Below are 12,745 nucleotides of genomic sequence, written 5' to 3'. Positions count from 1 at the left end.
TACAGTCAATGCCTGTCGTGTTTTCGATCCGCAGCTGGGAGTCCTGAGCATCCTGAGATTTTGGTATCTGTGGAGTGTTTTGCAACCAACGCTCCACAGATACCGGGGTACAACTAAGTTTCTCAGGAGGCAAGGGTTATACACAGATTTTCAACTATTCATGGGTCAGTGCCACTAACTCCATGTGGTTCAAGGGTCAACTGTCCATCTGGGAGTTCAAAAGATAATTCAAACTGTTCTTAGAATAGTATAATTACTTGAAATGCTTCCAGACAATAAAACCCTTAAAGGAAGGGACTTTACCTTATACACCTCTGCACGTCTTCATCACTGAAAGGCCATGGAGAGGAAGCGTATGGAATCTAATTACCTCTCTCAGTTACGAGCGATACAACTTTGAGTAGTTACTTACAGTCTTACAAATAAATTAGGGATAATAGTAACAACCTAGGGTTTTCTTGATGAGTAAATGGGTTAGTTCCTGTAAAGCACTTAGAACAGTACCTGGCACAGAAAAGCCACTCAGCACCGGTTTGCCACCCCCACAGCCCACGTAACTACTGGCACATAATTAGGGTTCTTGAAATGAGGAGTGAAAGCACAAAGGGACACACCTCTGTGTGTTCTGATTCTCCTAGCGTATTCTCCTAGCAATAATCTCCAAATTCTAAAATGAAAACGCACATTTTTATAAATACTAAAACATGCTAAGAATTCCAAGGACGCCAATTCAATAGGTCACGCTTTTAAGTAACTATACATACCAAAAAAAAAAAATGACTCGTCTCAAACAACGCGACAGAAAAAGCAGTCCAACATATTCATCACAGCCATCACGAATCTAATTGGACTTACCTACCTGTGAAGAAAAATAACTTTTCTAAAATATTGCTACACAGACGTGCTTAAAACAAAAGACATGGGGGAGGGAGAGAGGAATCAGGCAAATGCAGATAAAAGGGAAAAGAACCCTGCCATCCTAACAGGGCCAACCCTAAGGCAAGGGCGCTGGGGGACGCGGGGACCCCAGAGGCTGCGGCTCCCGGGCGCGGCGCGCGTACCTGGACTCGGGCCTCGGTGAGCTTCGCCCGCTGCGCCAGCTCCTCGCGCGTGTAAATGTCCGGGTAGTGGGTCCTCTCGAAGGCGCGCTCCAGCTCCTCCAGCTGCTCCGCGGTGAAGGTGGTGCGGCTGCGGCGCTGCTTCCTCTTCAGGGGCAGGTCGGGCTCGGAGTCGATGTCAGAGCCCTCGTCCGACTGGGGCGCGGAGGCTGGGCGCAGGGGGGAGAGAGAGAAGCAGCTGAACGCGAGTCGCAAAGCAAGCGTGAGCGCGCCAGAAGGCGCGGGCCCTGGCGAAGGTGCACCGCACGACCCGCGCCCCGCCTGCCGCTGCGGTATTAAGTGGTGATGAATCCCCCCCTTTCTCGGGGCCCCCCAGGCAGGAATAATGGCAATCGGCCGCGCGCTCCGGGTCCACTGTGAGCTCTCAGGACACAGGGCCTGGACTCACTCCACTCGATGACCCCCACCCTCAGCATTGAAGGGGTAACTCAACTCACGGCTGATGGATGAATCACATTTAATTTGGCGCCCGATAAACTCTCACCAACTTTTACACCAGGAAATCTGTTTTAAAAAGTGACTTTTTAAATAAATAATCAAACATCGACTTAGTACCTAAAAAGGCAATGAGAATAAACGATCGCAGGATTCCTGCAAGTTTATAGACTCCACCTCTCCTCTAAGAAAAATCATGTTTAAATATCTCGTTACCAAATATTGGGAAAAGCTCTGGGGAGAATTTAGAAACTGTGATGGAGATCGGAAGAGTAAATTCAGGGGGAAGCGGGCACTGTCTAGTGAACTGTCCCTAAATTGAAGTTTAGAGTCGGGGTCTCTGCTGATCCGGCGGCTGCCCAGGACTACGCCTCATTTGAGGAACTTGGTGCAAAATGAAAACGCAGAAACCAGTGTTCAAAAATGTCAAGAGAGCAACAAGGGAGCGTAAAGCCAGGCACAGGGCCCTTCTGCGGGGGGCCGGGGCAACTGCACAAGTCGGTCCCTGAAGCCAGCCCTGCCGTGGATCCCTCCCCACCAAAGTCTGATTTTGCCTGGGAACGAAACCTCCCAACTTTGTGTGCAGGTAGCTAGGAAAGAGGAGGCGCTGAGAAATTAGATAGGAATTAGAGTTAATGATACAATGTGGTGTCTGTGAGTTGTGACCGTCACAGAGCACCTGTTGGCCTAGAGGGTTCTGAGGTTTGAGGGGGCACCGGGCCCAGGGCTCTGGGCGGGACAGCAGCCTTTCAGAGGGCCATCAGAAGGCTCAGGCCACACACTCTATGGTGCAGGAACCCAAGCAGCCTTGCTCCGAGTACATCCAAACATGCTCTGAAAACTCCCCAGATAACTGGGGGTTCCACTGGAGAAGGGGCTGAACTGTTCTCTCAGCAAATGAGGAGAGAAAGGCAAAAAATTGTAGATGATTAGTGTCAATGTCAAGGATGCATCTGCACCCTCAGGCTGGCAGCACCTGGGGAAATGCAGGTGGCGCTAGCGGCAGTGTGAAAACATGACGTCTCCTGTGCCACTCTCTTCTGTCTCCAGCTCACACCTAGCTCTGGCCGCAGCAATCTACACCTTCATTCTACTTCAGTGTAAATTACACCCTGCTCAAAAAGATAACCCATAAATACAAGTTTACGTTTTCAAATATTTTAATACGTCTGCATTTTACTCATATTGAAGCACTGAAATTAAGAGAGTGGATTAACATATATGACAAATTTTACAAAGTAAATACTTGAGCATAAAAGCAAAAGAGAAATATAATACACAAGCCACCTACTGTGCGTTAGACATTGTGCTTGGTTTTTCAATTATGTTATTTAATCTAAGTTAAAATGCTCTAACAGTATAAATTCATTATTTTAGGACATTTTAGCATTAATTTTTGGATGTTTTAGTATTAACTTTAAAAAAGAAAATAGATTTTTTTTTTCTTAAGTATGGGGGTAGTTTAAAGGCTTTTTAATGTGCAAAGAAATATGCCGTGCATTGCATTATAGGCTTCCAAAGCTCCCAATACGACATGCATGTGTATATTTTTGATAAGTGCGAGCCAAGTTACAAGAGCGATCATTTGTGCCTAGTTGCAGAGCAGTGGTTCTCGAGCTTTCCGAGCATCCCAGTCATCTGCAAACCTGGTTAACTCACAGCTTGCTGTCCCTCCTCCAGTTTCTGATCTGTATGTCTGAGGTGGGCTCTAAGAATCTGCATTTCTAACACATTCCTGGGTGATTGATGCTGATTTTACTGATCCTGAATGACATTCTGAGAACCACCTCTATAGAATATTCTAGATTAATTATTCTCTTCCCTCTCAAAATTCCCAAATACAAAACATTTCCTGCCACCATTTATCAAAAAAAAATTGCTTCCACATACATACTTCTTAATTATAAATAATAAGCGCCCCAAGAAACAAACTACTTATCTCCCTCAGAGGATAATGCATTTCTATAAAATGTTTTTCCTGTTATGCTTTTGGTCTAGGATGACCTGACTTTTCTTTCCCATGTGAAATCAGGTGATAACTCAAAAGCATTTAGCAACGGACCAAAAGCTTCCTCTGCCCGTGAGAACCTTAAATCTTTGCTTGTACTTTCTCTTACTATGACCCCATTAGGATAATAGTATGTGGAAATTTTCATGTTTCCTTTGGGAGTCTCCAAGGTTATTAAATGCTCCCAAGTAAATATGATGTGCCATGCACTGTCAGGTCAATTAATCAAAATCGTCTCTGGTTCCCGAAGAAAAGGGGCTGCTTAGTACCAGCAAGAGCTAATTCTGAGGGTCAAGGTCACCATTTCACCTTCACAATCAACATCTCCCAGAATATAAACTCTGGGAGCTCAAGGCTCTGCTCTGCCTTGTTCACTGCAGGAAGCCTGGGGACACAGTAGGTGCTCAATAAAAACAAGTTGAATAAATTAATGCACCAGGTAAAATTTAAGTTTTGACCTAACACTGATTTCTCTGACACTCTTATATTCTTAGATGGATATTCTGCTTATATGAGTCTCCCAGCATCATTTTACATGAGCTTTGGGGGTCTGTGAATCCACTAAAATTATTCAGAAATTCTCAGAAGTATTTGCATAGCTGCATTTTTCTGGGGAATAATTATCTTTAAAAAAAAAAAAAAAAAGGATTGTGATTTTTAAAAGATGAAGAGTCACCAACAGCTTGTGATTTAAAAGATTCAAACTATCTAAGAGTTCAATAGGACAGCCTTCACCACCCAAAATAAAAGAACTAATCACTTCTTTTATCTCTAGGCTGTTTACTCAAAAGCAATCCTCAGGCTGCATCTCATTAGGAAAGCCTCCACAGAGCATCATTTAGAAAGACACAGAGGAAAACATTTTCCCCAATTTTTTCTGGGGGAAATGATCTGAACCAACTGATCGTTTTTGGCAATAAGAAGCCACAATTTTGCAAGTTAATTCTAACTTTTCCCCATCTGCAAACCCCAAAAGGATGTGGACTTTAAAATGTTAAGTCAGCAACCCCAGATTAATCTAAGAAATACTAGCTATTTCTAAAGATGGAAATACTAGTATTTCTTACATCACTCAATAAAAATAAAATTCCTTATTTACACAGAACAAGACCCACAGTTCCCTGAATTTGAATCATTTAGTTTTTACCAAGAACAAATCTAAAACCTAAATCCCACTTCATAGCACAGAAGAAACCATTCTTTTGGAAATGCATCTATTTTACATATTCAACTTTACTCAAGATATTAGAACAAATTAGATACTAGATACCAAGTAACCTATCTTGCTAAATATTAACCAAAGAGAGCTCGACAGAAATAAATGATATATTTTCTTCTGTACAGAATACCTAATGCTATGACTTGGAAATTGCAAGCAGTGTTATCAAGACAGATACCTAATGAGTAATAAATTGATAGGATCTGGCAGTGAGGTCAAATATAATCTCTTCTGTAATATAATCTCTTCGGACTATTTCTACTGTCCACCCTTAATATTACGGGGAGATTTTTCAGTACATTCACGTTGCTAAGTCCTATTCCATACATGCCTTCACAAAGTTTACTGTATTATTCATTAGAGATACTAGCCCCCCAATTCCAAAGTCCAGAATAGGTCTCATTAGAAAACCCATATCAGTATATAATCCATGGCCTTTTAAGTGGCAGTTTTATTGCTTTAAATTGTGTACTCCAATCCATATTGTTATCAGACTTTGAAAGTTTTGACTCTGTAACCAAAATCCCCTCACAGTCCATTCTGTAGCTTACACATTCATTGAACCGCGTCGCCAGTGAGCCAGACGCATCCCTTACCAAGATGACGAGGGTTTCTCTCTCTTCCCCGGGTAACTAAACAAACACCTGCGAAGGAAACACCCACTGAACCGACAAAGGAAACTGAGACACAAAGACGTTATTCAGGTCACACCATAAGAAGAGCTAAGACGTGACCCAGGTCTGCGGGACCTCAGGGAACATACTGTCCTTCTTCCAACCTGGTGTGTCCTAAATAGGTGTCGATTGCTGATTTCCGTCCCCCCCCACCCCCCCCCCTCTCTCTGTCTCACACACACACAAACACACATACACACACACAGTCCTTTTGAAGAGAAATACCAGAAACAAACCAAAACAGGAATTCCAATGTAAATCATTTAGCTGATTGCCACTATTGCTCTCATTTGTCCCAAATTTTCAAAAACTTCCTAGAATCAAATAAAATTTACAGAAATACAACAGTTTGATCAGTATTATATACCAAATCAAGGAATTTTTCTAACTGAATTCAATTCAACACACATACGGAACTCTATATATCCAAGATGCACTTCTTAAACAACAACAAAGTCCTAAGAGATCAATTCCTTTGCCAAGATAATGAATGAATTTGAGAAATCAATTAGTCTGACCGTTAACAGTCTCCAGTAAGAGTGATCACAGACCTTGGTCCCGAGACCCAGGTCAATCTAGAACCTCCAATGGTTCACAAACAGTTGAAGTGATCACTCATTTTATACTTCATTAAAGTCTTCTCTCTTTTTTTGGTATTAAAGATATCTTAGTAAAAGGATATCAAGAGTTGTAAAGAACCTCAAATGTTTTTAGGTAATATAACAGTTTTATAGCAGTTTTAGGTTAAAAAAAATGAGCAGAAAGTACAGCTTGCACTTTCCTCTTCCCCCCTCCCCCATTCTTTCCTTCGGTGTCAACACCTTGCCTCATACATTATCATCAACTAAAGTCCATAGTTTCCACCAGGAGTCCCTCTTTTTGTCGGACGGTTTTATGGGTTTTACTAATTTATAATACTATTTACAGTGGGATACGAAGCAGTTTCACTGCCCTGGAAACACCGAGGCTCCACCTGTTCACCCCTCTCCCCCTTGCCGCCCTGGTGTACCTTTAAAACTTTGTGGTATACAGTCAATAGTTATTCAGGGTATTTACATCCATCTTTCAAATTGGTTTTAGATGAAAGTACAGGAATAAATCACTTGAAATCTGTTGAATATTCACAAGTTATTGGGCAGAAACCCCTGCGTGATGACAGGGAAATGGCAACTCCCACCAGGCGCCTGAGCGTCCCCAGTCTGTGCTCTGTCAGCAAGACCCTCCCCTCTTCCAGCCCAGGCGGATTTTAGAGCTGAGGAGCCACATCTTTCGTTATCCCAGCGACTCCACGTTAACTCCCAAGGATAACCTTGGGAAAATGAACATTATCAGTTTAAAAAAGGGAGTGGGGGGACCAAGCATAGGCAATAACCATGCCCCCACAGAATTACAAATTCTTCCTTTGGAAACAAATCAAACTGGGAGGAGAAGGCAGGAGGCGGGAGTATTACCACCAGCGGACCCACCATGAAGTTTAATTAAAGAAGGAATTATAGAATTAGAGAGTATGTCTATGTCCCTTAACCCTCTGTGACCTCTTCTGTAGCCTCAGGAAATGCTCATCCTCGTTAACGCTATTATACATGAGATCTTACCTCAATTTTGTAGGGATTTAGTCACGTGGAATTCTGTAATTATTGGTTTCCAGACCAATATAATTCGGAGATGAGAGACAGGCCGAAAATGGAGAAAACAGAATATTTCACAAGCATGGATCTGGCACACTGTCTTTCTTCCCAGCAAGGCCTTTCATTTGAATAATTAAAGAATCAAAACATGACAACCATTTAAACTCTGTGCTTGCCCCAGATATAATACAATGCGATTTACAGACACAGAGGAGGTGGGGGGAGGGTTCTCTCTCTGCGGGGCGTCGAGGCTGAACTTCCTTAGTCATCGGTCATTTACTCTAAGACAGCCTCAGACCGAATCAGATGGTCTTTTCATCTGTACTCATCTTTCCGAGCTAGACCCGTCAGCAATTATCCTCAGAGCTGCGTTCCACTGATTTAAAAAATAATAATAATAAACTATAAAAATAAAAATCGTTCCTGGGGGGGGTTCACCCCATGTCTGAGTTTAAGGGTACTTTCACAGGTATATTCCACGAGGTCTTTAACAGGTCAACTCGAAGTCTGAGGCACCTACTTGGCTAATTGCAGAATGGCTCCTGTGTTTGCAAGTTTCACAATTCAACACGAAGGGGACAATGGGACAACTCACTGTTTTCTGATCTGAAGTGGCCCTTTTACACTGAGAGAGATGTGAATGACCTCTCTCGTGTTTACTCGGGTGAAAGCCAGGAGGAGTGGAGCAAGACTGATACTCCCTCACAGGCCCAGAGTAAATGACAAATGACATTTTCCCTTTGTGATCTTTGGGATTTTTGTTGACTTATTTGGAGGCTTTTGTTGGATCCCAAGAAATGGCCTGTGGCTGAAGCCTATTCTCCCGATTTCCACGCTCCATCTGTGGAATCCATCAACGGGGCATTTACCCTCATTCAGAGCTCTGACACCTGCCTGGCAGGGAGCAGCAGACACAAAGAAAGCCGGACTGGATGAGAAAAGGGAGGTTGTTTTTTGTGGTGTTTTTTTTTTCCAGAGGAGGGAGGGGGGTTGAAATGGATGCACAGTAGGGGTTAATCCAATCCAGTTGAGAGACTTCGGCACCTGGAGGCTTCCCTTCCACATTAATTCACAAGCTAAGAAGTGGTCGGTGACATTGTTTTTCTGTGGTTTGAAATTGTATATATGTCCAGAAAAGAAAAGAGACACACGCTGAAAGGAACAAGCCCAAGAGTTACAACAAAATCCTAAGGTAGATGTAGAGAGTCTGTGCAGCTAACAATCTATCGAGTAATAAACTGAACGTCCCGGAATTCCTAAGCCAGAACTCGGATTTGAGTAATTGTTATTTTGTTAGTTGATAAATTAGAAAAGATGAATCATCACCGCCTCAGCCGTCTTGGAGGGGGTGTCACGTTTTGTTTTTAAAGCTTCTACACAACAACCTTTAACAAATGCAAAAGACAAAAACAAAAGTGGGGCACTGTATGGCCAGGAAAGTCTGGGCTTTTTCTCCCAGCAAGGTGCTTTTAAGAAACCAAATCGAATGAAGACCCTCCAGCCATTTACCCGCTCGGGCCCAGCCCAGCAGTCCGCATTCGGGGGGGGGGGGGGGGGGGGGGGGCTGGAGAAATCTACCGCTGTCCCCTCCCCTCTGACCCAAGTCCTTCCCTCGGAAGCCGCCTTCTCCCAGCACGGGGTCATTAGAAGGAAAATAAGCTCCTGCCAGGTTGGTGCTAATCAAAATAGCACAAATAAACCCTGACACTCAACAACTCCCCGAGTGCCTGCTGCCCTGGGAGGCGAGTACAGATTGGTTATGAAGACGGTCGGCCGCAGGGCCAGCCCACGAGGCCGCCGGGTGCCCCGTGGCCCGGGAGTTATTTTACATGCCCGACGTGGCCGTGGCCGGTTGGTGTTTATTTAAGATAGGGGCTGACAAGGAGGCTGGCAGAACCCCCGGCTGCCCCAGACACCCCGTGGTGCCCTCAGGTTCCAATAACCGGATTTCAGGTGCGAGCTGGATTTCCACCCACGTTATATTGCAGGCTTTCTCCGGAGGGAGCTCTCGCCCACCTGACTGTCACTTCGAAGGCCTCCTTTGTGACAACAAAGCTTAAAAACAAACACAACTCGCTTATTTCTCCTCGGTGCAGGGCCGCCCCGCCAGGGATTACTTTCAGCAGCGGTCCTCCCTGGGCTAAGTAAAAACATTCAGCGCCTGTCGCTTTCCCCTAACCCAGCGACGCTTGGCTTAGGGAAGCGGCCGAACCCCAAGCAAACCTGCTTCTGCACCTCCTTCCGAAGCTTTTACAGCGCAGGGGGGACGCTACCAGCTTAGGGCCCCTGCCACTGACCCAAACTAACCGAGCGGCGTCGTGAGCCCTTTATTCTCAGACTCCCGCGTGCAACAGGAATTCCTTTTACAACGTGAGTCTCTCCGGTCGAGTTAAGCTGAAGTCACACTTCCTGGCCCCACCCCTGCAAATAATTTCTATCTGCAAATTTTTCTAAATGGCTCCTTTGAACTCCATGGTAACCGCCACCAGAGCATTTCACAGAGAAAAAGAGCCAAAAGCCCCAAGAAAATGTGTTGCTATTCAATTAGGAAAACTGATTAGTTAACTAATTAATCAGCTAACAGCCTTCTAAGAATAGTCTCCTGTGATAAGAACTGTCCCCCCCCTCCAGAGCTTTAAAAGTCAGTCATAATTAAAGCGAAGAGGCTGAGCCCTGGCCACGGGCAGGGCCGGCTCCCTGTCGCCGAAAGCTGCGAGCCAGGTTCCGGTTTAGCGGGGTGGGACTGGCTTGCACGGGGCAGGGAAAGGTAATGTGCACACTGGAGGGGAACAGGAAAACAGTAGTTCTCCTGAAAGAAAAAGGGCCAAGTGACTTTTATTTACAATTGCCAAGAGAGAGGCTATTATTGACCATATGTGCCACAACTGCCCCTCTTATCTGGGGCCGGCCATCGTGTCCTTTGGGAGCTGTTAATGAACTGGGTAATTGAGCCGCTGACATGTGTTACCAAAACAAAACAATAGGAAGAAGAGACAAATGAACATTTTATTTGCCAATCAGAGTAGGTCCGGCTTTTCAGGGAGCTGCAGCTAAGTAACTGACTGAAGACATAAAACAGTGCATTGAAAGCAAGCAGATGCAGACACAATAATAGTTAACTGACAGCTTATGGCCCATCTGTGCTTAACATTTTGTTAAAAGAAGTGACTCGACTTGCTAAAGAGACAAATCATACAGCTGCCCTGAGCGCTGAGTTATAAGGCATAAATCGTCAGCCAAACTGTTTCATTCTTAAAATGACAATGCTTATTAACTGTTCTGTCGGGACATTTTGTCAGCACAGCTTGACACAGTTATCACTTACTAAAAACGTGACCACTCAGAGATATTCAATGGAATTGAGTGGGGGGGGGGATCAAAACAGTGCAGACAATTTGAAAGCACAATGGGCATTTTTAATCACTCACGATTCCGTGTGCGTTTCTAAGACGTTATGAATGGGAAAGAAAACTGGTGAAACAGAACAGACCATGTTCCACGTAGTAATTCCATGCAGTGCCTCGTTTCATTCATACATTTGTTTCAGAGCCGGAGAATATTAGAAATGCTCTCATTCTGGGTTGATCGCATTAATCTCCTCACGGCTATCGGAAGAAAAACTGAGTCATTTAAGAAATAATTGTATCTGGCCACTTCACTTTCCCAAACGTACTCCCCTTCCTCTTTTAGAAAAATATTTCTTTAGTAGGGAAGGAAAGCCCATGTTGCAAAAGACTACCTTTTATTAGCTTATGTTTTTGTTACTGCGTCTGAATTAAAATGACACTTTTTGGTGCAAGTGTGGCTCATCCACTCCATGTAGAACAACTTGCCCCTGACCATTTTCTATGTACACTGGTTAACCAGAGGCAGAACACACTCTCTCAAAGCCCTTCTTGTGATGGTTCCTTCAACATTCGGGGCAAAATTAAATCGATAATAGTAATGGCTATATAAGAAAAGCTGCCGTTTACTGACTTGCTGACAGCTTATAATAGCCAACTGTACCTCCTGCATCCCTTAAGTACCTTTCCTTTCATCTTTACCAAAACCCTACTTGGAGAAGTAATATCACCCCCATCTTACAGATGAGGAAAAGTGAGGTCCAGAAAGTAATGTAATGTACCTGCTCCGGGAGAACTCAGGGAGGCTACCCAACCACAAGATCATATATATCAAATACACAACCTTATAGACATTCATTTGAGGAACATGACTAACATGGGTTGGAAGAAAAACTGTGGCCAATATTGTCCCATCTTTTTCTTCCTGGTCTACAGTGCCAGGACTCAAGAGGTCACAGTCAACCCTGTAAACCAGTTGTAAAAACATGACCATAAAAGAGGAGCGACATTTTCCGTGGTGACTGGTGAGTGTGAAAATTATGTCACCCACAGTTACTAAGAAAGAATTCTGGCTACGCAACCTGAACCCTAGCTGTATTTACCGAGCTTTAAGTGCGACACAATTAGACCCGTGACACAACTGCCAAAGACAAAGAACCACCCTGCCCTCAACTTTACTTTCCACCATCGAATGTTTTCGCTATTGTGTGCGTCAGTCATTTTTAAAGCCAACAAACAAACCGGGGCTCAATACATAAAAGAGGTAACAAGTTACACAGAGAGCCTCTCAGGGGGTGGAAAACAAAAGAATGCTTCTGCCACCCTTGTTAAGAGAAGACTACCCCAAAACACACAAGACCTAAACAGCTTTATCCGCCACTACGCTTTGCCAGGATTAGCAGGGCGGGAGATGTGTGGAAAGCAGAAGAAAGGCAGATTTAAGAAGAAAGTTAAATACTATCCTTTGGGGCCAGAAACCTACGTCAGGAGGTAAAAAGATACACGATTAAGAGACCTGAAGCACCAGAGCAAAGTGTTTACAAAACAGCAGATCATCGCAAGAAACCCTTCACTTTACAGCCCAAACCCCGAGAGAGCAGGTGGGGTTGCCCCAAATCTTTCATCTTACAATAAACAATTTGTGAATCCCAAGGATGAGGCTGATGTTGTCCTTGGTGCCTGGATGCAAATATGGATATAATATGGAGCTTAAACTCGGGAACTAAAACTCAAATCCCCTAACTCCCACTCCAGTGCTCTTTCCACTGAAGCAAAGTATCGGTACAAGCAGAAGATAATCCAGCCATGCCCTGCAGCAACAGAGAGATTAAATAGCCTCTCCAGGCTGAGAAACCTAGATACATTATTTACTAACTGACTGAGCCACAGATCCTGTGAGCCTGTGATCTCTAATTTAGAGATCAAATTAATACATAACTGCTTTGACTGACACCTCCCATATGGCATTTCAAGACTGTTTCTTTGCTTTTCGTTTTCTGTTGGGTTCTATAAAGAACAGGGGCAGAGCAGGGAGTTTGTTTTGAAAATCCAAATCTTGCCTGGCAAGGTATAGCTCAGCGGTTGAGCATGGACCTAGGATCCAGACGATCGGGGTTCGATTCCCAGTCAGGGCACATGCCCGGGTTGCGAGCTCGATCCCCAGTCGGGGGCGTGCGGGAGGCAGCCGATCAATGACTCTCTCATCATGGATGTTTCTGTCTCTCTCTCTCCCTCTCCTTTCCTCTCTCTGAAATCAATAAAGATATATTAAAAATATATATATCCAAATCTTATCTGGCTCAGTTATTGCTTGTCGGG

At 44.2% G+C, this 12,745-nt stretch overlaps 1 protein-coding gene across 1 annotated transcript in view; it reads right to left on the bottom strand.

The window, feature by feature from the left end:
• Nucleotides 1-12,745, bottom strand: part of PAX3 (paired box 3) — an 87,491-nt gene that overhangs the window by 27,333 nt on the left and 47,413 nt on the right. The window contains exon 5 of the mRNA XM_081142863.1: nucleotides 1,062-1,267. Coding sequence (XP_080998989.1) covers nucleotides 1,062-1,267 — 206 coding nt within the window. The remainder of the gene's footprint in view (nucleotides 1-1,061; nucleotides 1,268-12,745) is intronic.

The sequence above is a fragment of the Miniopterus schreibersii genome (genome assembly GCF_964146895.1).
Source record: "Miniopterus schreibersii genome assembly, chromosome: 7".
Taxonomy (NCBI): domain Eukaryota; kingdom Metazoa; phylum Chordata; class Mammalia; order Chiroptera; family Miniopteridae; genus Miniopterus; species Miniopterus schreibersii.
The sequence above is the reverse complement of the archived record's forward strand: the minus strand, read 5'-3'. Positions and strand labels throughout refer to the sequence as shown.